Source organism: Cavia porcellus, unplaced genomic scaffold, assembly GCF_034190915.1.
Source record: "Cavia porcellus strain 051 isolate PalLab524CR breed Dunkin Hartley unplaced genomic scaffold, mCavPor4.1 scaffold_1, whole genome shotgun sequence".
NCBI classification, from domain to species: Eukaryota; Metazoa; Chordata; class Mammalia; order Rodentia; family Caviidae; genus Cavia; species Cavia porcellus.
In genome coordinates this window covers 182,632,452-182,659,356 of record NW_026947484.1, presented here as the reverse complement: position 1 = coordinate 182,659,356, position 26,905 = coordinate 182,632,452, and the positions used below count along the sequence as shown (strand labels likewise).

At 36.7% G+C, this 26,905-nt stretch overlaps 1 protein-coding gene and 1 long non-coding RNA gene across 4 annotated transcripts in view; both read left to right on the top strand.

Moving 5' to 3' along the window:
- Slc44a1 (solute carrier family 44 member 1) overlaps nucleotides 1-26,905 on the top strand; it is a 181,593-nt gene that overhangs the window by 27,017 nt on the left and 127,671 nt on the right. For all 3 annotated transcript variants that reach the window (XM_063224411.1, XM_063224409.1, XM_063224407.1), the window contains exon 2: nucleotides 18,661-18,750. In XM_063224411.1, the coding sequence (XP_063080481.1) occupies nucleotides 18,661-18,750 (90 nt within the window). The remainder of the gene's footprint in view (nucleotides 1-18,660; nucleotides 18,751-26,905) is intronic.
- On the top strand, nucleotides 4,487-18,659 carry LOC134470393 (uncharacterized). The gene is made up of 2 exons (XR_010039247.1): nucleotides 4,487-6,255; nucleotides 7,890-18,659. It is a non-coding gene; the product is annotated as an uncharacterized LOC134470393 (long non-coding RNA).

The following is a 26,905-nucleotide window of genomic DNA, read 5'->3' as shown; positions in this document are numbered from 1 at the left end:
AAAGCAGTGGAGGTAGCTTGCCCATTGGCTGCAGACTGGATAAGAAAGCCATGGCACTTTTACACAATGGAAAGCTACTCAGCTCTAAAGATAACTTTGAAGCTCTTGTAGGTAAATGGATACAACTTGAGATCACGCTAATGGATGAAATGGTTCAGAGTCACATTGGTGAACATCGTTTTTTACATCTAGTATAAAAAACTAAAAGAGTTAGTAGGATCCAAAATGCACAGTACATACTGTGAGAATAAAAGGGGCTGAAGTGTCTAAAAAAGGGAGGGCAGTGGCCATTGTTCATCTTTTATGGTGATTTGAAACCCATATTGTTTTCATTGTTCTGTTTAGTTTGGTTTTATTCTGTTTCAGGTTGTCTAATTTTATTGTATTTGATGGCATGGAAAACTGTTTCAAAGATAACAAAATATATTATGGTAGTCATTATTGATTGCCTGTTAGCTTGTTTTGAAGCCCTATATTGCTTTCATTGTTTTGTTTTGACTGATTTTAGTCTATTTTGTTTTGTTTGTATCATGTCTGATGGTATAGGCAACTATTTTGAAGATAACAAGATCCATTATGGTACCCTCTGTGGTTTTTTTATTCTCTTCTTTTGAAGTCCTGTACTGCTTCCATTGTTTTGTTTTTGTTGGTTTTATTCTGTACTATTTTGTTTGATTTTATTAAAGCTGATGGTATGGGAAATTCTTTTGAAGATAAGAGGCATTATGGTAGCCATTATTGATTTCCTTGTATTTTGTTTTTAAGTCATGTGCTATGTTCATTGTTTTGTTTTGATTGATTCTATTCTGTTTTACTTCATTTGGTTTTATTCTCTTCAAAATTAAAAAATATATATGATCCATGCTGATGGGGTAGGCCTGTTCCTAAGGGATACACCTCACTCAGAGGCTGAACAGTAAAAGTGGGATTTTTTCTTACAGAAAGTAATGCCCTTTTGAAATTGATTTCTAGGAAATGTTCTCTAATTCTTAAATTCAGTGACTTCACTGAGTTCTGGGACTGGTCAGCTGTGGAAAACAAATGCAGTCTTCAGTTACTCGGTTCACACATCCAGTGTGAATCAAAACAGTGGTGGTTCCTTGATCCTGTTCACAGTGCTCCTGTCTCACCCCTTGTAGTTTCAGTTTTATATGTTCAGATGTCTTGTCACATCGTAGAAGAACAATCTTGTGAGTCGCCAGGGGGTCTGACAAGTTGAGCCACTCAAAGCCCTTTAATTCTAAGTGTCCTTGATCTGAGAAAGCAGCTCAATAAATCTCTTGAACCAGTTTTCACAACTTAGCCATATGACTGCATTAAGATAAAGTCTGCTTCTATGCACCACTTCATCTTCTTCCAAATATTTCTTGAATTTGAAATGATTAACGTGATGGCCTCAAGAGTCACATTCGCAATCTGTCACTTCCTTCATTACCTCATGCAATAACCTGATTCATTCATTCAGTTAAGTAGAAATGGAGCATTTTTATGTGCCAGGGACTATTCTAGATACCAGGCATACAGCACAAAACATTTATTTTCCAGTAGACAAGAGAGATGTACAAGGAGTAAAACATACAGTTTATCAGATGAAGACCTGTGTTTATATGGAAAAAAAAATAAATTGGGGAGTGGGAATAGGAGGGAGAGAGAAGGAGATTGCAGTAGTGTGCAGTAGGGGGGCTCAGCAAAGCTTTCCTGAGCTGAAGTGGTAAGCCAGCTTGATTGGTACTTTGAAAAGGAGCATTTCAGTAGAAGGAACAGCAGATACAAAATTCAGGGGATAGAAGTAACCTGAGAGGCTGCCCAAAAGCCAGAGTGATTGGAGGAATAGAAGGAAAGAGAATAGATCAGAGGTGGTCTTGGCTTTGTAAATCAACTTAGACATCTGTGTGTTGTAAGTCACAAAAATACTAGCTTTTGGTAAAAAAAAAAACCTAATGACCTCAATGAATGTAAGCATTGTATGTCATAAACATGAGCTAAGAACTACAAGAATGAAAACAAAGGATTTAAAGGTAGAGGGAGGGAGGCGAGTGTGAAGGGGAAGAGGACAGAAAACACAAAACAAGCTGTATGATATACATGTATTCATTCCCCAGACGAATGTGAATATGTACTGCAAACACGTACTAATAAAAAAAAAAACTGCTGTAGTGAGTCAGAGAGTCACTCAGCAGAGGAACCACCAAGTCAAGTACCATGACTTTCTGATCATGCATCTTTCTTTGTTGAGGCTGATTTTGAGGGCCCAAGGATAGAAACATAAGTTTATTGTGGTGATTCAGATTAGAGATTAGGGTGGTTTTGACTAGGGTGTTAGCAGTGTGGAGGTGGAACAAAATGATTCCCATACTATTTGAGAAGTAGAGCCATCAGCATTTCTTAATGTAGTAGATGTATGTTGATGGGAAGGCTGTCCCAGAGCAGGCTGTGTAGGAGAAAATCAAGAGTTTGGTGGTGGCCAGGCAGGCATTAGGAAGAAGGCAGTGGGAGCCAGATGAAATCAACTTCATCTCTTGAAGACACTTAAGAAATTTACACACCCCTTCACTTCAGGAACTCTACTACCTAGGACTAATGATTTAAACTTTTCATTATTTAAATCAAGTATCTTAAGTTCCTTGATGATTCCTTGAAGGGCTTGTATTTGTTAACAAATTGTATTTTTGTTTTGTTTAAGATTCCAAAACAAGCTGTATTCTGGTAGACTTTAGGTAGCAAAGACCTAATTGTTCAAGTGAATCCGTTAAAAAAAAAAAAAAACAGCAGCAGTACAACTGAAACTGCAAAAATAATTTAGACATAAAATAACATGTTTGCATTGAATAAGGCACTGAATACAGAGGGCTGATAGAGAAAACAAAGTCAGGATAAACACTCAGAATTCAGGAACTTTATCCAAGTAATTCTAATAGCAGTACTAAAAGAACAAAGCAAATTAAAAAACTAGTATTGTTAATATTGTTGGTATTTAATACATAAGAAATCCTGTGTAGTTCTGTGAGGCTCACACTTTTTGAGGAGATCGGTTCTTCCACAGTCTATTGTCATGAAAAGAAAAAAGCAGATCCAGCCTATAGGCTTCTTAATTCATTGTTTTTGTAAGTAAGGAATGTCTTACCAGCTTCCTCATCTGCATTTGCAGGTTTGCCAGATCACTTAAGAAAAGTGAAGTGGTTTGAAAGAATCAGCCACCTCACAGGCTAAAAAAAGAAAGTCACTTTTAAAACAGCTTTTCTATCTTTAAGGTTGTCTTTTAATGTTAAGGTTTTCTCTTTAATAAGCATGAGAGGACTTGTCTGTGCTTGAAAACATTACCACACGGAGAAAAATGGCATGAGAGCCATGTGACCTCTGCTTTCCAGCCCGCCATTTATTTCCCTGCCAGTCGTGTATGAGGCACCGCGTGTCCGGCAGACACACTGTGACAGAGCAGCACTGCTGCCCCAGGCTCTTGAAGTCTCAGCTACAACTGGGAGCAAACTACAGACAGTGTAGAATTTTTGGTTGTTGTTTAAAACAGAATTCTAGTTTTTAAAAATCCTAAAATTAGGGTAATTTTAAATCCTAAAATTGACAGTATGCTAAAAATGTGAAAATTCAACATATTTCTTTAAAAACCCTTTTAAAAGGTAGAAAAACTATACCTTTAATAAAATCCATTTGTTAAACTAATCTCAGAACACTTGACAGTAACAGATTATTTTCTGTTTACATCAGGAACATATATCCAAGCCATCTGTCACTGTTAACATTGTTCTACAAGATGTGACCAGTGCTATAAACCACAAAACCAAAATAAGTATAATCACATGAAAGGAGATAAATTATAATAAAACAAGATCAATTAAAAACTATTAATGGGCCCATGAAATATTCTACACATAGACCGTAGTATAAATATTTTTTAAAATAGCCATTCTAGGTCAACGTCATTGATTAGATATTATATTGATTAGATATTATATTTATTATGTAAATGTTAAACTATTTCCATAACTCACACTGTGCATCAACATTAATTTTGTAAAACCAGAAACAGATAGATGAGAGCCATGCCAGATGAGGTCAGGTATGCTCAGGGTGGTATGGGCCATAAAAGCCATCTCAAATAGCTGAAGAATTTAACAGCAGTGAGAAAAGGTCTAAAGTCGAGTTATTTAGTTATACAGAACAGTATTTTTATATAAGAGAAAGACTCAAATTCTGTGACAAACTGAGACACAGGTAATAATGTATTAGTAAGTGTTTAACAGCCAGTTCAGGGAAGGAAAAAATATGCAGATTTGTAGATTTCTATCTTGTAAATTCCACCATGACCTGTCTCAAGTTACCAGTTAAGCAAGTTCATGAGCAAGAGGAGAAGAAACATACAGTTGACACTTAGTAGTTGGCTGAGCATGCTCAGAAGCTACCTCGGGATACCCCCCACCCCCACTCCCCCACCCCCGCCCCAGCTTACAGATGTGAGCTGCATCCTCACCCAGAAGAGTCACTGGTAAGGAGCATAAAGAGTTGTGTCTGGAAGATCCCAGGATGACCCAGGTAATCTGCCCGTAGCAAAGGATGCATCTTGCAATGCCCAAGCAGTCATGATTTTGTCAGGGAAGTTTCTAGGCATGAAGACTCACGTTGTTGACACAGGGCTTCTTTCAGGAGCTTGTACTTCTCATTTAATAGTAGGTGACTACTACTATGGTAGCTGGTCATTTAGTAATCCAGTTTTAAAATGGATTGTTTCTTTGTGATCTTAAGTTCTGTTAGATTAGTCAACTCTTAGATTGACTTTATGGAAATAAGTAAGATTTAATTGGATTCCAGAGAACTGAAGACTATGAATATGGGAGTGATATTGTTAGAAGTTTTATAGTTATTTGAAAGCTGTGATTTAGAATCATTAGTTTGAGCACTACAGAGAAAAACAGTTGACATAGTATAGGATAGAAGTACACAGAGGAAAACCTGGTTACTTTTAAGAGATAAACGAAGATTAATCTTATGGCAAAAGTGCCTACAGCAGACCCATAAAGGACCAGATGAGCAAGACAGATTGCCATAATTGGATACAAACTAGTCAAGATCTGTCTGAGCTTGGGGCTTACCTTTGTAGACAAAAATGGTTTCTTATGAGTGGAACTTTTTAATGACTCATTGGGCATGGAGATTTACAGATGTTTGTGTTTTTAGAGCATTTATTTATTCCAGTTTGGTCCATTAACATTCATTTTTCTTGATTGGTTTTAAGAACAATTTTAGTTTCTGTCATTTACAGAGCTATTTCTTTGATGATTTGATGTTCCTTCTTATTTGGGTTTTTAAAGTCTTTTTCTATGTGGTTCTTTAGTCACTTTATAGGTTTTTAGCTGACTTCTTTAATTCAACTTCTGATGTGATGTGATATTTCCAGAATACCTTCACGGATCATGGGACCTTTGAATCTCAAGGTTGGGAAGGTCTGTAATCTCTAATCAAACTGTCAGTTTGATGTTTGAAGCCTCTGTATGATTTTCTGCTTCAGGCATATGTGATAGATTTTTGATAGTTATATTTTACCAAAAAGCAGGATTTTGAGACTTTGTGGCTATTCTATCATCCTAACAGCAGTCACTTGCACATAACCAAGTGGTCAGATCTTAGAATAACTGAAGGCCAACCAGTTATCTGATGCTGAACTGTTAACAAGCTCTTCAGTAACCCCTGCTGCAGGGTACTCTGACCTTTAGCTTTACACTTGCTAGAAGGTAGAAACACAGATGGGTGAATTTAGGGCCCAGATTATAGCATGCTCATGTTCCTAGAGGTTCCTCCCTGATCTTAATTTTTTCAAGGACCAGGGAATGTTGGAGGTTGATAGTTATGGGGAAACCTCTTGGCTTTCAAAAGCAGTCTTAGATCCAGGAGCGCCTGTTTGTAAGTGCTGGGAGGAGTTTTCTATCAGTGTTCTTAATGATAGTTCTTAATATCTTTTGCACTTACAGTTTGAATAGGGAATTTGTGTGACTTAGGTTTGACCCAGAAAAGCCAAGTAATGGCTTCTAATAGGCTTTACTGAGTGTTGTTGACGTTACAGTTAGTTCCCTAAGCCCTAGGGCTTAGGAGACTCATCATTTTGCTAGCATGTGTATCCTTCTCTAGTGAGTAGATTCATGTAAAACAGTACTGTAAGACACATGTGTCAACCCAGAAACTAATTTATGAAAGATTTAATTTACATGAAGACTGGAAAAAATTTTGTGGCTTAATAGCATGGAGGTAAAGTGAGATTATGATGATTTAAGAATTTTTAAATTTACTTTTAATAGAAAGTATTGTTATTTTAAGAAATGTACTTTAGTGTATCCATGTGAAATGTCCTTTCTGATCTCACCTTATGAGATAACAATGGTTAGCAGTAGTCTATGTGTATATATTTTTTTTCCAGACTCCCTTCTTATACAGTAGCCTCCATTGCTCTGTAGTTTTATTTTTCTCTAGTTATATACACTGCTTGTCAACTTGTGGGAAGCCAGAGAACAGTCACATGGTTGCCTGGTGGCATGGAATCAGAGGGGTTGTCTGACCAGCTCCAGAGCCTGAGTTCTCTGTTCAGCAGTAACAGCACAGCAGTTAGAGTCTGCTGCTGTCACCCTGCCCAGGACAGTACTAAGGCTGTTCTCTCAAACCTTTATTTTTCAATACACATGACAGAGAACATACCCTCACATGTGCTAGGTAAACAGTGGGAAGTTTGTTTGCCCCAGCCAGTCCCTTTTTATTGACAATTCAGATTTTTCCATGGCAGTGTTTATACCACAGTCTAGTGACATGCATGACCTTTGGTCTCCTTAAGATGACTTTGCTAATTCTATTTTGATCTATTTTATGAAATATTTTGGTTCTCTGTAACCTTATTCACACTTTCCTTTTGTGTCACCTACAGAGGTATTGAAATATGCTGTGAAAATAACCTTATTTTAGTAACTTGTCATATCTTAGAAAAATGATTTTGTTCATTAGCTTTCATTACCCACCTCTTTAATAAAAGGTCCTCTTATTATCATCTTGGTACACCTGCTGTGGTATCTATATGAAAAGTGTTCACATGGAGCTGTCATAAAATCAGGAAAATTCCAAACATAAGGGATCATTGTACCCTTTTATATAATGTAACAATTTTACTGAGATAATTTCCATACCTTTCTAAAAGGTACTGCTGAAATCTTTTTGATATGTTCACATAGCTGTACTAACCATCACCATAGTCAGTTTTAGAAAAAAACTTACATCTGATTGGTTGTCACTTTCTAATTTTTCTTAACTCTCACCTAGTGCTCCCCAAGCACTTTTTTTCTATAGTTGTACCTATTCAGGACATTTCACATAGATGACATTATCTTTTGTATCTGGCTTTTTCACTTACGTTTTTAAGGTTCATCCATGTTGTACCCTGTGTCCTGACTTTATTTCTTTCTGTTACATCGTTGTAGTCCACAGTATGAATGGTCCACTTTGTATTTAATTACTCGTTCATTGATGAGTGTTGGTATGTGATTTCTTCATAGTAAAGTAGCATTTTACATATTATTCTTTTTGAACTATAAACAAGCATTTTATAAAATATACGTAGAAATTACAGATGGCCAAGAAAAAACAACAGTTTGTTTCTACCTATTAAACATCACATTGGGTACTTTTTCAAATATCAAGAGTAGTGTTTGGACATTTAGGAATTACCCTTGAAATCAAAATATTTAATAATACCTTATTCCTGGTTATGGTCTATGATTTTCCTACAAGAAAAAAACATGTAAAAATATAACAGATCAATTAAGCCACAGAATGTACTGGAGTATTTTTATTGCAATTCTTAAGCCTCTTATTTTCCTATTTTCCCTCCTAATTACTAGAGATCATTCCATATGCAACATCTACGTGGAATATGCTGACCATGGGATCTCAACTACTGGCTTCATGTCCCTGCTGTAGAATTTGATGGCTGTGTGACTTAGGCATATTACCAAGTGTATTTCTCCTCCTCCTCCTCCTTCTCCTTCTCCTCCTCTTCTCCTCCTCCTCTCCCTCCTTCTCCTTCTTCTCCTCCTCCTCCTCCTTTTCCCCCTCCCCCTCCTCCTCTTCCTCCTCCCCCTCCTCCCCTCCCCTTCCCCCTCCTTCTCCTCCTCCACCTCCTTCTTCTTCTTCTTGGCATTGAACCCAGGCCCTGCCTACCTTAAGTATGTACAAATTTTTTACTTTGTTATACCTCAATAAAACTGAGAGAAAAGTTAAGATGTAAGGAATGCTTTCATTTCTTATCGCATTACATTTGAAAATTGCTATTAATTTGTTTCTTTACCACAGTTGACTGCCCATCTGTGTACTGGTTTATTCCCTCTGGTTGTATTTCCTTTACAACTTAGTTTTTACTTTTCTGACATACGTTTTAGAATATGTACAACACATGGTAAAGATGTTTGAGATGACTATGGGAATTCACTTTCTTTTATACCTTATGGGGAAGATTTTCCTCACAGTATACTGGAAACAGTACATTAGCAATGACTTAAAGCCTAATTTTAGCTAGAAATTTAATTCTCTTTAACAGGATATTCATTCCTACCTTACATGGAAGGCAATCATGACAGCAGATTGTACTCCTAGGAAGAAGAGGAGCTAGAATTCGAACCCAGATTTGAATTCCTCTTCCTGATTGTACCAGTTTACTTCTGTGACATCGCCTGTGCAGCATTCTTCAAGACTTGGATACAGGGCATTGCTTTTGGCAGACAGGTTTCTAATAAAGTTTAAAGTAGATAGAATGACTTAAACATTTTTGTTAGTTTTGATACTGTAGCTCTTTATAGCTGATGTAGTTCCAAGGAAGTAGAGAAAGACTAATCTGGAGAAATAAGAGCCAATATTTTATTTTTCCCATAATTAAATAACATTGAAAATCAGCAAGGGAAAATGTATTATGAATCAATTTAATAATTATACATTCTTCTGATACTCTTACATTTGCATATGCTATTTTACTTAGCCATATAACTAGAAGATTGATGAAAATTCATGTCATGTTTTTGTCTTTGTTATTTTGAGACATAGGCATGCTATGTAGTGCAGGCTCGCTTTGAACTTGCTTATATAGCACAGGCTAGGCATGAACTCACAGCCGTCCTTCTGCCTTAGCCTCCCGAGTGCTGGGATGACAGACATGCCCCACTGTGCCTGGCTCATGTCATGTTCTTTGATGGAATTTCTTATTGAAATTATTTTGATATGTTACTATACAATCTTCATAATTATTTATTCATTGCTTAGTATCCCATTCTTGTATTAAACTGTTTTCTATTATTGTCTAATTTCTAATTATTTCTCATAATAGATAGCACTGCACTGAACATATCATGTGGAGCTGTTATAATGGATTACTTCCTTGGACTAGCCAATTTATGTTCCTTTAAGTATCAGCAGCCTTCACCAGTGCTGCCAGACTTTGCTTGCACTAGTTTTTCAGTGGGAGTATTATCCTGGCCCAGAACTCATATATTCTGGTTATTGGAAACATACTGAGAAAGAGGTTGCATTGTCTGCATCTAAATTTCCCAGTGTATAGATGACCAAATAAGGTTTGGAGTGTTTCCCAAGAAAGACTCAAAGTAATCATGCACAAAAGACTAGACTTTATTAACATTTCCAAAACTTACTTAAATAAGAATTTTATTCTCATACCACCCATTAGCAAACATCTTTGGAAACGCTAGTCCAAAACTGCAATGCAAAATCATTTTTAGGTAAATGATATCATGCAGATCTGTTTTAACATCATGCTATTCCAATAGCAAGAGATTTAGCCCTGTTCATTCATTTATGAGATAATTACTGAGAGCGTACTACGTGCTATGCATTTTTCAACTAATGGTGGGTAGCAAAGAACACAGTCAACAAGTTCCTGGCCCCAGATGCACCATAAAGTGGGAAAAATAAATGTCATATATTCAGTTTAGCAGGAGATTTTGTACATATTGTTTTTCATCAAATAGGTTCTCATTTGAAGAATATTTAGGTACCTTCTATAAACAATCCTGCTTGCTGATTTAAACAAAAAATAGGCATATCAACTGGGGAGACATTTATATAATGATAATTACTGTGGTAGTGACTATACACACTGATGCATAAAAGAAGGGAACCTAATACAAGTTTTGGGGGTTCCTAAATTTTTTTTTTAACTACAGGAGGTATTTATTTCACTTAAGAATTCTTAGGCCACTACCATAGAAGTGAAAATATATTTATTTCTTGGCATAACTGCTGTGAATATCTTCATTGACTAAAATAATACCTAATTTTTATTAAAATACATTTATTCATTTCTAGCCACATCTACTATGTTATGATTGGTGTAATCTTATGTTCCCTTTTATAAGTCTCTTCCTATGTGTTCCATCATATAAGGGTGGAGTAAGATTCTTATATTGGATACTGATGCAATTAAAAAATTATGTATAATATAACAAGACAAGTCAGGAAATTGATTATGTATAGTCTGTTGTACACGACTTCTTTGAGGCTGTATTGAGAGACTGTCCAAAAGCTATTTGATCATTCATTCACTAGGAGACACTGCAAAGTAGAGTCTGATCCTGTCAGTCTGCCCACGTATCATCAGGCAGTAAAGTTTTGACGCTTATAAGATGTGATGAGACATTATGAAGCCCATAAAAATGCAACTGTGGAAAATTAAATAGTAATTTTAAATTTAAAAGTTTGTTTACCACTGATTTAAGAGAAAGACAAGCTCAGAAATCCTGTATGTGGATTGCAGGCAAGGCTTGTATGTGTAATTTGGATGGTGATGATGATGGAGGTAAAAGCTATTATTAGCTGGATTGCAGAGCTGGCTTAACTCTGCCCTGTAATTACCATGTGCCACATACAAGAAAGTCACTGAGAAGTCTACGAAGCCACGATTATTTTTTATAGTGGAACTGAAGGAAGAATGAAGTCATTGGCAGCATGTCTCCCTGTGATCTTCCTATCACCGTGTAAATACGTAACTCATGCAACAGCTGCCCTTAGCATTTCCCCCTTTCCCTTAAACAGATGAATGTTTGTGATTTAGCATAAAGTTCATGAACTAAGAAAAGCAATTGGACACAGACGCCTGTGTCTTTCCACTCAATGTATCTTATTACCTTTAACTGCCCGCTGAAACTATGCTTTTACTTTTACCTTTCCGATATAAATTGCTATCACCAGGCTTAGCAAATGAAACGGATTACTTACGGCAACTGTAAGTAGTTATACACTCCACGTCCTTGACAGAGCTTTCCCATAGGACAGGTAATGTCTTTCAAAAATCCTATTACAGGGTTTTATTTGTAGGTACAATGAACAGAAGGCTGAAAGCCCCCATGTTTTATTGCTACCCAGCTTCATCATGTCTGCTCTATTGAAAACTGGCAAAATTGATACACATCAGCTCTTTTATTCTTTTGTTACTACTCTGTGCAAATAGAAGCATACTGAGGAATTTAATGAAGCAGTAGTCCTTCGAGATTTGAAGGTTCTAAGTGTACAGCTATTTTGTCTTCAACACTGGAGGTTTTTGTGTGAAACAAATTGGCAGGAGCAAAATAAAGTTCTCACAGTTAGCCCAGTGTCTGCCACACGTGTGCTGAATCATACCACTGTGTGGAAGACTGATCTTGGAGACAGATGAATTCAGTGGTGAATGTAGTGGCTTTTTGAGTGCACAGGAGTAGATGGAGAAGGGAAAACTGTAGCAAAGCTGTGGAGCTATGAGTCTATTTTTGGAAATGGTCTGTTTATTCAGGAAATAGAGACTGTGCTGTTTAAGAAAAATACAGTTGAGGGTAGACTATTCAACAAATTACTCCACACTACCCCAAAACATTTCTAGGAATCTGTGCTGAATGAGAAGCCACATATTAACTTGCTATGGCCTTCATCGTCATAATTGACTTTTCACTACTGGACTTTTCAAAGGCGTCAGCAATGAAGCTTTGCTGTGAAGATCTAAGCACATGTGATGGTAGCATGCTTCTGCTTCAGGTTATGTACAATTCATGGCTACCAGTTGAATTCTTATTGCTGACCTATCAGAAAGCATTTGTCAGTAGCCTTATTACAAGGATAATTTCGATTCTGCTTAAAATTAGAAGCCTCCATATTTTATTATCAATAATGAATAGCTGTATACCTTCAAACTGATGAAACCAAGGCATAGAGGTAGTGGTATAGTTGTGAACTGCACCCAAGTAAAGTTGGACATAGGCTTGCTCCTTGCTGTTTGCAGTTTAACCCTGTCTGTATACTACTTTTCTTCCTTTGCATCAGCCACCCACATTGCCATTTTTGTTGTTATTGTTGCTTTGAATGTAGGAGGAAATAGTTCTTTGGATCACTTTGGGGGAATAACAAGGGAGTTATTATCAAGTCAGAAATTTCAAGTTGCAGTAATATATACAACCAGATGGTGCTTAGTTCAAAGTTAGTAGGTATCTCACCAATGACATCTATTTAAAAATATTATAGGAGCTTAGTAAATGTAGCCCTGCACTAATTGTGTTAGAAGGAAGCTATTTTCTTTATTTCCAAAACCTGTTCCTAAATGAAGCTATATAATATTTCAGTATATAAAGAAATCTTGATGGAAAGTGAGAAATAACTGATTAAAAAAATTTAGTGTTCTGTTTGTTTACTACTTGACATTTTTCAGTGGAAAAATTCTTATTTGGCAGTCAATATTCTCCAGAGCTAGCAAGATTTTTTAGTGTGTTTTGGGGCAAACAACACATTCTGTTTCAGACACTGCAGGATCACTTTAGTGTTTGCCTCAGAATACAAGCTGGAAAAGTTTATGAGGTGATTTCAACAGATCTCATAAATGTTTTCTGGATGGTGCCCCATCTCTGTTTCTATGGTATCTTTTCATGTCTCCGTTTTGTCATTGTCTGCAATATCATTGTATTGGCTTATGTCTCCCCCAGTAAGCAACAGCCCAGTGAGGGCAGGAACTATTTTACCTGTCTTTGAATCTCTAATATTTTGCACAGTGCTCCGTGCTTATTTGAAGAATTAAAGAAATATCTGAAAATCAAACCGCTTTTTTGAGCACGTATTTCATAATTTTGAAGCCATGCTTACAAAAATCTACTATATCAAGGGGAGATGAAGAGTATCAGGGAATAATTATCTTACTATAAGAATCTTTTGGCAAACTTTGTTCGTCGTAAGAGAAAGTCCACAAACTGTAGGCACAGAGTATCAAAAGGAGGACAGTTTTTACCCTTAGATATTCTTGAGTATCTTCTGGCTCCTAGGGTTTTGAACCCTGTTTGCCTCCATGTTTGAGACCTGGTCAATTCTTTTTATCTTAAGTCTGGATTGTAGCTGTTGCCTGTCTGGTCTTTTTATATATCCCTAGTCCTTCTTTCCCTGCCTAACCCTGTGAACTAGATTCAGTCTGGAAGACATTTTCCTATGTATTTGCTCCCTGGTCTTGGCTCACCTTCTCTGCCCTGTAGTTGCTGACGTCCTCCAGTGTCACGAGTAGCTGGTTAAAACGTACCATTTATAAAAAGTACATATATAAAAAGTTAGGTTAAAACTTCTTACAGATTTCTTTCCTAAAAACTAGATATCCCTACAAAGTATCAGATTCTCTACAGGGCCTTGGATTTAGCTATTATGGCTCATGGATGTGGAGTCTATTATACAGTTGAACAGCACTATGACCTCTATAGTAGAAACTACAGATGCTGCAAAATTAGATATTTAAGAAAAGGAGATATGTATGCTATGCAAAATGTAGGAAACAATGTGAAGATGTTAAACCATTGTTCCTGTTTAAGGATATGAATATAATATAAGAGGTAGATGCCAGCTCTAGTCTGACTTAGAAGTCCATTGTAGTACAGATTGAATATCCCTTTTCCAATATGCTTGGGAACAGAGCATTCAAGATCTTTGTAAATTGTGGAATATTTGCATATATTGCATAATGAAATATTCTGGGAATGAGACCTACACATAAACATGAGGTTCATTTATATTTCATATATACCTTATATACATATGCCAAAGGTAATTTTATTCATTTTTAATATTATTGTGCCTGAAAGAAAGTTTTACAGTGTAGAGTTTTTCACTTGTAGTACTATATCAGCACTCAAAAAGTACTATATCAGCACTCAAAAAGTGAATTTGGAACATTTCAGAGTTTGGAATTTTGAACTGAGGATGTCCAACATATATTACAAGTTGTAATTCTGACTCCTAGATTATTTACTGTATATGAATATGCACAAAGGCCATATACTGGCAAGCACAAGGTCCTGAGTTTGATTCCCAGTACCAAAAACAACCAAAAAGACCATATAATGTAATGCTATTATACACACAGTATATATATTGACACTCTTATTTTATGTATAGATATTTACAAATTTTATGGAACATTTCAAATTTTTATTTTGGCCATTTTTGGAAATCAACCTTTCTTTTTATACTTTCAGATTTTTCTGATATCTGGTTATATTAAAGAACTTTAACTTTTCTTATAGTTCACATCTACTAATAAATTCTCTCAGCTTAAAATCCAAAAAGGTCTTCATTTCTGAGAAACATTTCCTATTAGTGGAGATTCTAGGATAGTAGTTTGCATTTTGTTTTCCTTTTAGAAATTTAATCATTCCATTGTTTTCTACCTTGCGTGATTTCTAACAAGAATATAACATGTTTTTTTAAAGCTCTTTGGCTGACTTCAATATGATCTTTGTATCTTTGATTTCTTTAAACAGTTTGAAAATAGGTGCAAGGATGTGTGTTATTTATCTTTCTTGGGATTCGCTAACTCCTTACATCAGTAATTCCTTTCCTATTTTTTGGAAAATTTTCAGTTATTATTTCGTCCAGTACTTCCTCTTCTGTATTCTTTTTCTTGGGGTCCAATTAGAAATACATTAGATCATGTGACACTGTCCTACAGTTCTTGGATGCTCTACTTCGATTTTTAAAATTCCACTCTTTTTGTGTTTCACTTAGAGTATTTGTTTGAACTTTTATTGAGTTCACTGATTCTTTCCTTGGCTGTGTTTAGTTTAACAATAAGCCTGAGAAAGGCATTCTTTATCTCTGTTACCAGGTTTATTTTTATTATTATTTTTTAAATTTATAGCATTTCCTGACATCTTTCTTATCATTTCTATCTCTGTTAGCACTTGAGGATTTAGGTTTCAGGCATAATTTTCCATGAACTTTGGTTTCCTGTTCTATAAAATAGGATGGATAAAGTAAATATATTCCCTTTGCATGAGTCCTTTCTCCTTTCCTGAGTCTCAGTCATTCCTATTCAATGTTTGGACTGCATGATTATTTTCATTCTTTTTAGTTCCTAAATTGTATGATTCTTCGAAGGCAAAAAGATCTGATGTTTATTGACAGCATGAATTAATCTCACATACAATCTGACAGGCATAAAATCGCATTTAAGAAGTACTTATGAAAATGTTTTACTTTTTGCTAGATCTATGTGGAACTTTAATTAGAAGAAACAACATTAAATCCAGTTGCTACTTGGTTACATTTGTTAAAAAATCATTACAGTTTTTCAACTGTTGGGTTTCTCAATTCACTTGTGAAATTTTATGGCTCATAATACATCTCACTCACTCTCTTTGCATTTATAAGATTTTGAGTTATTGGCTGGTTCCCACATTTTGTAATGTGAGGGAACATTAGAGGAGGTGATTGCTTTTCACTGACCAGGGTGAAGATATAATAGTTTCGTTGGAGTTGGCTTTGGAGTCACAAACTTGGTTCCAAATCTTTGTTACCCAAATGTAAAACTTTAGGCTGATTATTTAATTTTTGAGCCTGAGTTTCTTTATCTGTGAAAAAGTGGTGATGTAAGTATCACCTCTTTTGAATGCAAAAGACAGTAGGTATAAAACTATGGGTCTAGGGCCTAGTTAATGGCATCTGACCATTGGCAGGATGAAAAATGATAGCTAAAATGAAATATATCATCATTAAGTAATTTTTAACAAGTCTAAAGGGAAGGGAAGGGATTTTTAAAAAATTCCTTTTCATGGAAAGGGCCACCTGATAAAAGGGTATTTTAGCAATAGGGAAAAGATTTACTGAAAAGAGAATATTGATAAGCAATAATAACTGGATTAAGGGTTTACTAAGTGACTGATGCTCATATGTTATCCATAGGCAACCTATGAAGTGAGCCACTCCCCCCGCCTCCACTACCAGGGAGCCTTTGTTGGACTGAGGGTGGCCACACTATCTTTTTGGTGTTACATTCTACTTTGGATTCTGATACTTTTGTATGTATAACCCCTACCACCTTCCCACTTTCTCATCTACAGTGAGAGATTCTCTATGTATTTGGCACAGAAGTGGCCCACGGCAAGTTGTGTTGAATTCTTTAAAAGCTGACTGTATTTTAATTCCCAGGACTGAAATTCTTCTTTATATTATGGATGAAATTTTAAGCATTAACAAACAGCATAGATTAAAAAAAAAAAAAACACTAACAAAATAGTTACAGTTAAAGAAACTACTCAGCCAACCTGAGGCTTGCTTCTCCTGCCATTTTTATTCTTTGTTAAGATAAAGTATTTTAAAGTTGCAGTTGCTTTAATAAATTACCACAGAGTAAATATAATGATTTTTGAAGAGGTATACAGATTCTGTGTTTGTGAGTAATTTTACTATAATGGGCATTATTCAGCATTGAAATTATCTAATACAAAGAAACATTCTTTATTCTCACTGTGAGCTACTGTCTTCTAAAATGCAGACTGTAATTCACATGTTCTCATTTGAATAACACAAGCAATAATGTCAAATTATTTTGCAGTTGTTTTGCTTATCTTTACAAAAGTGCATTCCTGATCATAGATTTTTAGAATTGGAGAAACCTAAGCTCCAGTCTAATTCCTTCCAGAGAAATAAAGTGACTTACTTAGCCATGTAGCTAGCTGACTAATGACAGGACCAAGGAGAGAACAGTCCTTTATCCATCGTGCTACAGCGCTGCTCTGCATTCCTCTGGTGGGGGAAAAAACCTGCCCACTCATTCTTGGTTTTTAATGCTATCATCATGGGACTAGGTTTTTTCCATGACTAACTAGTGCTCTTTTGTTTTATTGTGTGGGTGTCTGGGAACAAGCTGAGTATTTTTGTTTTAACAATTGAACATACAAGGAAATAACAAGGCATTTGTCTGGTTAACACTTTAGCAGTCAGGAGGGAGTGGTGTAACTCAGTTCTCTGCCCTCCATGTTGATTGTCAACTGTTTCAAAGTTGAGTTTCTTAACCTGGAGTCTGAATTCCCTAAACTTTTTGAAAATGATGTAATATATGTTTATATTATAAGGAAGGAATCTGTAGCTTTCATCAGGTTATCACAGGACATATAGTATGAAACTGCTGTTTAAGAAGAAGGTAGAATTAAGCCTGATTGTACTCTAAGTATAGTACTAATTTTACCAGAGGACTCACTATCTCCAGCTTCCTTCTGGTGGTACCGTTTCCTAAAGCTTTCCAGACAGCTTCCTGGATCTTGTCATGGAAACCACTAGAGGTCTCAAACTTCCAATTGCAGGAAAGTTTTCCCTAGTGTGTCCTGTTTCTAGGAGAGGGTGTAAGACCCAAGGATATTTTGTTCTTTAGAAAACCCAATTTAAGGATAATTTGTTTAGTTACATTTTAATTGAAAAGCTATACGAGCTGAACTGATAAACTAAGTCTATTGCAAGTAAGAAAAAGAGGAGTTGGAATTTCAGTCAGTACTTTGCAAATTAACTTCTAGAAACTTTCTAGTTCATCTGTGTTTTATCTAGAAGCTCTTTTATTATATATATTTTCTCTTTTTTTTTGTCTTTTTCATTTTTATGGGTACCGGGGATCGAACTCACGACCGCCTGCTTTGCAAGGCAGGTGCTTATGCCGCTGAGCTAAACCCCCACCCCCTTGTTGTATATATTTTCTAGGAGCAGAGTGAAAATCCATAGATGGTAGTTTAGGAATTGCTCAGCTAGTTCAGAAAAACTGAATATTCCTTTCTTGAATTTTATTTGAATTAGAAGAACCTACAGCTGCTAGAAATTCATTTTGATAGGCTTCCTTTCCAGAAGAAGAAAGCATGTTCTATAAAGGGGAAAAAGTGTGTGTGTGTGTGTGTGTGTGTAATTTTAAACCTACCATCTGGATACACAAAGACAAGATCAGAGGAGTTTGTTTATTTGTAAATTTGTTCATTTTAAAAAGTCCTGAGTGAGAACACATCATAACCCTTAGGTGTGTAGTAGATGTTGAGAAATGAAAATGATAACTTGCTGTCTTCTGGGGACACAGGGTGACTGCTGAGAATAGCAATTCAGCATGTTTGATACTGTAGTGGAAATATCCGAAGACCACTGATCTCAGTACTTCGCCTGGCCAGGAAGAAGTGGGGAGTGGAGTCAAAGGGTGCTGGCCAAGGAAGTAAGATGAACTTCACCTCAAAGGTGACAGTATTAAGGGTCTATAGAAACCTGCCTGACAAAGAAGGGACATAAATATGACTGGTATATGTGTGCCTTTCTAATTTTAACAGGACGTGACATTTACTGTGCTCTCTGGTTTTTGCAATTTAGAGCTCCAAACGAGAGTGGAAGCCCCTGGAAGACCGTTGCTGCACAGACATACCATGGCTACTGCTCTTCGTCCTCTTCTGTGTTGGGATGGTAAGGAACCTCATGGTGTTCTGAACCTAAGCTCAAGGTTTGAGGGAATCGTGGGGAGTTGGTTTAAAAGGGTGTTTGCTATACATTTGTGCTTATGTATTTTATCCTTTCTTTATTGCTTAAAATTGGAAGGTGTAAAGTACTATGGGAACAGGTTATTTTCCCCTCAGTCCACTTCAGTTGTGTTTGGTATTTTTTTTTAATATGAAAACTGAAATTGAAATTAAGCAAGTAGAACCATTACCTCATTTACTAGATTATGTCTTAAAGCCAGATCAGTTAACATGAGGTTTTTGGTTTTTGTTTTATTCAGTACTAGCAATTAAATTCAGAACCTTCACACTGAACTACTTTCCTATCCACCTCTCTTTTTTGAAAATTTTGTAACAGGGTCTTACAAAGTCACTAGGTTGCCCAGGCTGGGTTCCAACTTCAGTCCCCTTGCCTTAGCCTCTGAGAGTGCAGGAATCATATGCAGGCACCACTGTGCCCAAGTGACACCATTTTGAACTGTGATCTTGATGTTGAGCAGATCACTGACATGGGGTGGAAAAGCTCAAGTATTTACCCAAGTCACTCACATGAGCTTGATAGGTATCTTTGGGCCAGTGAGTTCTCCTGTCAGAGATTTAGTGTTCTTTTATATAAGATTAGATGCTTTGCTTGATATCTATACTCCCCAGTTTTACTGTGTTTTAGTGCTTCCTTGATAAGGGGTAGTCACCCACTCCTTTTCCTTCTGCCAATAGTAGACCCCTGGGACCTTCTATAGCTGCTGTAATGAGTGGTGTCTCTCAGTTGGAGATCAAAAGTTGTGTTGATTCTCTAATGTGCATAGAAAGTACGGAACAGAGACCCCGGTGCAAGCAGCTGAGCATGGGCTTAGTCCATACCTTTCTGCCTTGCCACACGCACACTTGGGTGGTTTTGGAGTTACTGCCTGCCTGACGGGCTGGAGAAAGGTAAGCAAATGGCCATTTTAAATCTGGCTGTTGTTTAGAGCTGGAAAGGACTTGGAAATCCTCATGAGACCCACCACTCTCATTTCACACATTAATGCATTAAACCCAGAGATGGGAAGGACCATCAACAGGCCACACTGCTAGATAATATCAGAACTGCGAACAGAGCCCATCTCTTCACTTGGGGCAATGCTCTTTTCCCTTTTGTCAAGGGGACTGTGCATATAAAGTATTGCTCTCTCAGTCAGTCTTCTGTACTCAAGGTGCAGTTACACTGCTCCAGGCAGCATTTGGCTTACTCAGGTGTTTTGTTTTGTTTTGAGACAGAGCCTCATTGTTCGGCTGGCATAGGCTGGCCTAGGCTGGCCTCTGACTCTCAGTGATCCTCATGCCTCAGCCTCCAAGTGCTAGAATTACAGGCCCTTGGGTTTATTTTTGTCTCCCTTCTTCCTATAATTGTTAGAGGCACTCTTTAGGAAAATCTTCTTCTGTCTTTTGTTAAATGCCTACCTCATGAGTCTTACCTGTTATTCACAGAACAACCATAATCTTGACCAGTAGGTAAATTATAAGTAACAGCTCTGCCTTGAACCATGTAAAATAACTTTGAGAAATCTATAACAAATCTAGTAAAATAAGAAATGTTTGTTTTAAAGATATAACTGCAGTCTCACCATATTTAGGATATTTAGAAAAGGTCAAAATACCCATTTCCTAGTGTAGAAAATGTTACTCAATAATTTACTTGGTTTAATGAGATGGCAGCTGAATTGCAGCATGCGTGAATATTCATGTCGTGTGTCAAAAAGATTCCTTGACAACCAAGTTAGCCTTTTCCCGCTCCTTGAATGTAACCCTGGGAAAAATAGCAGCTGACTTTTCAAAATTATGTTTATAGAAACATATACCATGCCACCTGAGATGTTTTTGGCTTTCTCTACTAAAATAGCTCACGAATGTGCAGACATTATTCTTAACAGACTGATTCAGGAATGACTTTAGAGTAAGGAGCTATTTGTTTACTGAAATTTGTTTAATGCAATGGTGATTAATATAATGTTGATTTTAGTACATGATAATTAACACTTACTGTGTGTGCTTTTAAATGCATGCATAGCATCATTTTAGAATGATTTTTTGATAGGACCATTCCAACATAGAATTGCACTCACATCAAATTTTGCCGTGTGGAAACTAAAGAAATCATAAAGTTCTGTTGCTCATCATACTGGCACAGAAGAGATCCAAAGTTTTCTAGCTTTTGACTATTTATTTTATGATTTTTTTAGAAGCTTTTTCTTTTCTCCTTTGGATTTATTCTATAGTAAAAGATTCTTTTATTTCAGATGCTTAGGGGCAGAACTATTGCAGATCTGAGATTTTTTTTAAAGAAAATTGGAATATTTGCATTATATAGAGTGAGATGTCATGAAGAGGAAACCTACATCTAAACATTTATGTTTCATGTGTATACATAGCCTGAAGGTGATTTTTATTTTTACTGCACCTGTATTTTTGCTGAAGCCAATCTTAGGAAGTCCCATGTGGAACTGTCCACTTGTGGACCTCAAAAAAGTTTCCTTGTTTTTGTTTTATTTTACTTTTTTTTTTTTTTTTTTGATCTAGGTTTTTGAAACAGGATCTCACTGTGTAGTTCAGACTGACCTTGAACTCACTGTGTATAGTCCAGGGCAGTCTCAGGCTCATGGCAACTCTCCTGTTTCAGTTGCCTCAGTGTGTACAGGTGTGTACCACCATACCCAGCCTAAAGTTACCAATTTTCTTTTCCTTTTTCTCTTCTCTTTTATTTTTTCTCTTTCTTTCTTTCTTTTCTTTTTGAGACAGGTTTCCATTATGGAGCTCAGGTTGTCCTCAAACTCACAGCGATTCTCCTGTCTTAGCCACCTGAGTGCTAAAATTACAGGTGCGTGCCCACCATGCCTGGCTACAGTTGCCAATTTTGAAGCATTTTGGATTTTAGATTTTCAGAGTAGGGGTGTTTAGCCTTGTGCTTTTGTTTTTGAGGTACTGCAGGTTGAATCCATGACCTTGTCAATGAACCACATTTCTATCCTTTCTTGTTTTTCTCTTGAGGGAAGACCTTGCTAAATTAACCAGGGTGGCCCTTGAACTTGTGCTTTTTAGCTTCTTGAGTATCTAGGATTGTGGGCATATGCTACCACACCTGACATCAACCTGTACTTTTTAAGAGACATTCAACAAGCATTTGTTTCATATATGTGCTTATCTCACTTAATTCTCACAAGTGACCAGTAGGATCAACTTTATCCATCTTACAGTCAAAGCATAGCAGTGTTAAAGATTAGCTTGTCTAGCAAGTGGCAAAGATAAAATAGGGTAAAACTTTCTGACTGTATTATTTCCATCTACTGGTCCAGCTGCCTTCTTCTTACACAGACTATTTCTAAGCTTGCAGTCTGATACTCAAACTGTACCTTATTCACTGTCTTTACTTTGTAGTTCTTTGCTTATTCATTGATATCTGTACTGTGGCGCTTAAATATTTTAAGATCTTGCCTTTCATTTATCTTTATCATTAGCTGTTTATGTACATATCTCCATTTCTTTATCATTGTTTGTACTGCTTTATTATTCTTTTACTTTCAAGATTTTTCTGTGCTTGAGTTATTTGGAACCTAGGGGGTTTTTGCAAAATAAATTGTTATCAGCCTTCTTGAGAACTGTCATCTTTCATAGTTGAATTTTTGTCAATATTTTGAAATTAGTAGATATATGCTTTCCTACTCTAAGAAATTACTTGTAGCATCACACTTCATATTTTCTGTTTTCAGCCAGGCATGGTGGCACACACCTGTAATCCCAGCACTCGGGAAGTGGAGGCAGGAGAATTGCCATGAATTTGAGACTGCCTTTGGCTGTATAGTGAATTCAAGGCCAGCATGGGCTGCATGACAATGAGACCATGATCAAAAAACAAAACAAAACAAAAACAAAAAAATACTAGATTTTCTGTTTTCAATTAAGGTAATATGATAGCAGCACATTAGCATCAGCTGGAATATTAAAAAAATAACTCATTCCTTGGTCATCCTCAGTAATTATGATACAGTTTCTGCAATTCTAATGTTCTGCCAAGGTGGAGACTCTGTTTTAGAACCGATGCGTCACAGAAAAATATTGACTAGTAAATAACCTGAGTTAAGAAATATGGCAGCCAATGTTAAAGCTGGTGTAGAATGGGGGAGAGATTTTAGCAAACCACTTCAGAGGCTGAGGCATTGTTGAGGTATTAGTACTACTGCTTAAAAGGAGGTGGTAGTAAAGGAAACGGGATAGATTGAAGATTAGTAACAAGTTATCATCTTGCAGGCAAGAAAGAGACAGATGAAATGACTGAGGTGCTTCAGTGAGGGTTAAAGGTAGAGATTTTTCAGAAGCCGAGGATTTAGCTCAGCAGCATAAGTGTCTGCCTTGCAAGGGCAAGGTCCTGAGTTCGATCCTGGGTACCAAAAACAAAACAAAACAAAAAAAAAACCCACTTTAATAAATGTAGAGATTTTCAGCTCAAATCCTACCTGAGTTTCTCCTGGGTTCCCCGCTGTGGTTTCTGTCCACATCAAGGAACAAGAGTAAAATGGTCAAATTCTCAGCAGCTGAGCAGGCACCAGACAGATTATGCCCAGCAAAACACTTACTGGTATAAATGACGTGGAACTTGTCAGCTAAAGTTCCTTCCCATCTAAACAGTCTTCATTCTTTCTTGGGAAGAGGAATGTTTGAGAAGAGAGGAAGAGAGATTGGATATCTCTCTAGATACCTCTGTCCAGGTAAGCTTTGCACAAAAGAGGCAGAAAACAGTGGAGGACACTGTAGGACCTAACAGTAGTGCCTACTACGGAAAAAAGTCACCACTGATGGACTTGTGGGGAGGACACTGTTCTCACAACTACTCAAGGAAGTACATGCTATCCATCTTCCTCGTTTTACTGGTTAGGAAAGAAGTATAGAGATGTGTCCAACAACTCACTAAGATTTTATTGGTCCAACAAGAGAAGAAGCAGGCCTGAAGAGACAGGCTCTATTTTGTTGCTTGGAATTGGGAGTAACAGTGGGATACAGTAACCTCACTTGTCAGTAAAACATGATCTTAATAGTGACCCAGACCCTGACTAAATAGCTTAGTGTTACACTTTCCTGTAGTGCCAGGAAGCCTGGGTGAGGGGCAGAAATGGAGAGAAGAGATCAAAGAATACTCCCTTTCTGCGTCTTACATGTAGTCCACTAGATAATGCTATTACTAATAGAGCACATGCAGGCAAAGGAAATGGTTTGGGGAATGTAGGATAAACATGTAGAATTTATGGATAAGGAAAAGTGGAAATTCAGGGTTGGGATTTTAAAGAATGAGCTTGACTAAAACTAGTTTGGGAGACATGGAGTAGGTTGTCCTTTGAGACTGCTTGCAAGGAGTTTTTTATTTTATAGCATTAGTCTAGTTCCTGGACATGACATTTCTACCTCGTTAACTGCAGCTGAATGTACAGTGCCACGTGAGAGATTCACTGCAGTATTTAGTCACCTATTTGATAGTCTGATCTTTGCTAGAATCTTAGAACAGAGAGAACAGCATGCCAAAATTTACTGACTGTAATTGATCCAAAGAACTACTTTCCTTTTGTTAAGTTCATTCCTTTTTTGGTGTGTAAAACATACATAGTGTACAAGTTACTGTTTTAACCACTTTGCAGTATATAATTCAGTTAAATCCATGTTTTTAATCTACTCTTGCTTTTTTCCCCCTTCAGTCACTGTTATACCTCTTGCAATGTTCTTTGAAACCCTGCTGTGTAACGCTTTTCCCTTGGAATCATGAACTTTTGGAAGAGAGATGGCTTGAGAGATTAACCAGTCTTTTGGACCAGTGAATAAGGAAATAGGCTCAAAGGACTCAGTTACCTGCCAAAGATCGTAAGACATATTTGAGGCAAACCCAGATCAGTTCTCAGTATTCCCGCCCGTGCTTTTATTGCTGTCATTGTTTGTTTGTTTTTCTTTCTTCTGGCTGTCCATGAAACTTGAGCCCTTCTGTTTTTGCCCCTTCATACCCCATTATTTTTTCTCTTTTGAGAATGTTTCCATTCTTTTAGGGTCTTTCAGGATAAGCCCTGTATATGCTCACTAAATGCTTAGGGAGTAGGTGTTTCCTAGACTGACTTTAATTATTTTATTTTTTTCCCCTTTATTTTAGAGTAATGTGTTCTATTAAACCATAAGAGAATCCAGAAGTCAGGTACACTGGCAAAATATATATTGTTTGTTTCTTTGTTAGCGTAAACATTGTTTGTGCACCAAGTTAATCCACTGTTCTTACTATTGAATCCTAGTACCTTCTTTGTTTCAGAATTCTCAGAAAAGGAGGAACCAAAGCGAAATGTTACCCCAAGGTTTTACAAATCATTTATTGACCCCAAGCATGGTTGAGATACAGTGTGTATATATATGTTTGCAAAAAAGATTGCCAGGATATGTTTTTATTAATTCCTGGAAGATGACTGTAACCACCATTCATTCCATCTCAATCCTTTTATTTTGAAACATTTTACCACATTCACACATACTATAGTACTTCATCTCCCCTATATATGCTTTTGTTGATGTCCCCACCAAAAGGCCTTCAGCCTTGTGAATTGCTGATGTAGGTGTGAAATTCAGACATGCTGGTAAAATGAAAGTGTGTCTTATTTTTTGATTAATCATGAATGAAATTAAACCAAAGCTGTTAAGTAGAACTGTACCCAACGGTAGGATGAGAAAATACAGTTTCTTAGTTAGCAAGTCGTCTTTTTCCTCGTAGGCAATAAGTGCTTATTACTTGCTAGTCTTGCATATGATCCACCATCTCTGTATACCTTTGTCTGATTTGAGTCACCTCTGTTTGTTAGTGGTTTTTCTGTTCTTCTCTCCCTTACAACGGCAGTGCTGAAGGCACTTCAACAGCTCAGTCATTTTAAGATTTATTCATGGTTCTCCTCCTTATTAATTGGCTTACTTTCTTACTAAAGATTGCTTCCTACTCTATCCTTACAAAAGCTTTCTTCAACATCCTTGTCATTTGCTTCATTAATGTGATTTTCTTCTCCTGTGTGGAGCCATTAAATTATTGATTGTATTTAGTAAAATTTTCTCAGCCTATTTTAATTTTATGTACTGATTGTTTTTCGCTTCTGAAACTGTATTGCTTTCTGCATTTGGATTTTAGCATTTTCCTTTTTAAGGAGATTGTAATTTTAATTACATTTGGCCTGGTTCCCCACTGTTAGTGTTTGCACCATATGGAAAGTCCCTAAGATAATAGTCATGGTTTCTTCCCATCTTATTAGCTTGCTGTTCTCCTTTTTCCTTCCTACAGCTTCTCATCCTCTCTAATGCTTCTGGAAGCTACTAAGAAGTTTAAGTGACCTATGTGAAGTATGTCAGTGTCCCGTTTTAGCATACATATGTAACATTTATAATTTATACCCTGCCTGCATCCCAGAGGGACAGGAAGTGGCGTATGATAAAGACAAGAATCCATCCATCAACTGTACTATTAAAAATAGTCAGAAAGGGAAACCAGGGGCTGGGGATTTAGCTCAGCGGCATAAGTGCCTGCTTTGCAAGCAGGCAGTCATGAATTCGATCCCCAGTACCGATAAAAGGGAAAAAGAAAAAAAAAAAAAAAAAAAAAAGAAAGAAAGAAAGGGAAACCAGAAGCTGTTTAAAGGAATTGGTAATACAGTGCACTTATCAAACATAAGAAAAATTCCTTTGAGAAATGAAAGAAGAACATAACCTTTTAATTATGTAACACTGGCAATGAAAGAGGATTGTAATTGTGGTCTGGAAATATTTTTAAATAATGACAGACTTACTGACATTGTTTCTCACTTTGTCCCCACAGAAGTTTTGTTCTAAAATAGAAAATTAAAGGGATTTCCTTCAGTTTCCAATTACCATTGCTAACCTTTTTAGTCCAACTGTCTCATTCAGATAAATAGCTACCATTTATTGGTCACTTGCCATGTAGCAGACATTGGGCTAGGGGTTGGGTACAAGTTACCTCCTTTACTCTTCATCCTCACCCTGTGAGATAGATGGCATTACTCTGTGTTACACATGAATAGGGAACAGATTCTAAGGTAACTGAATCAAAGTTTCACAGGTAGTGAGTG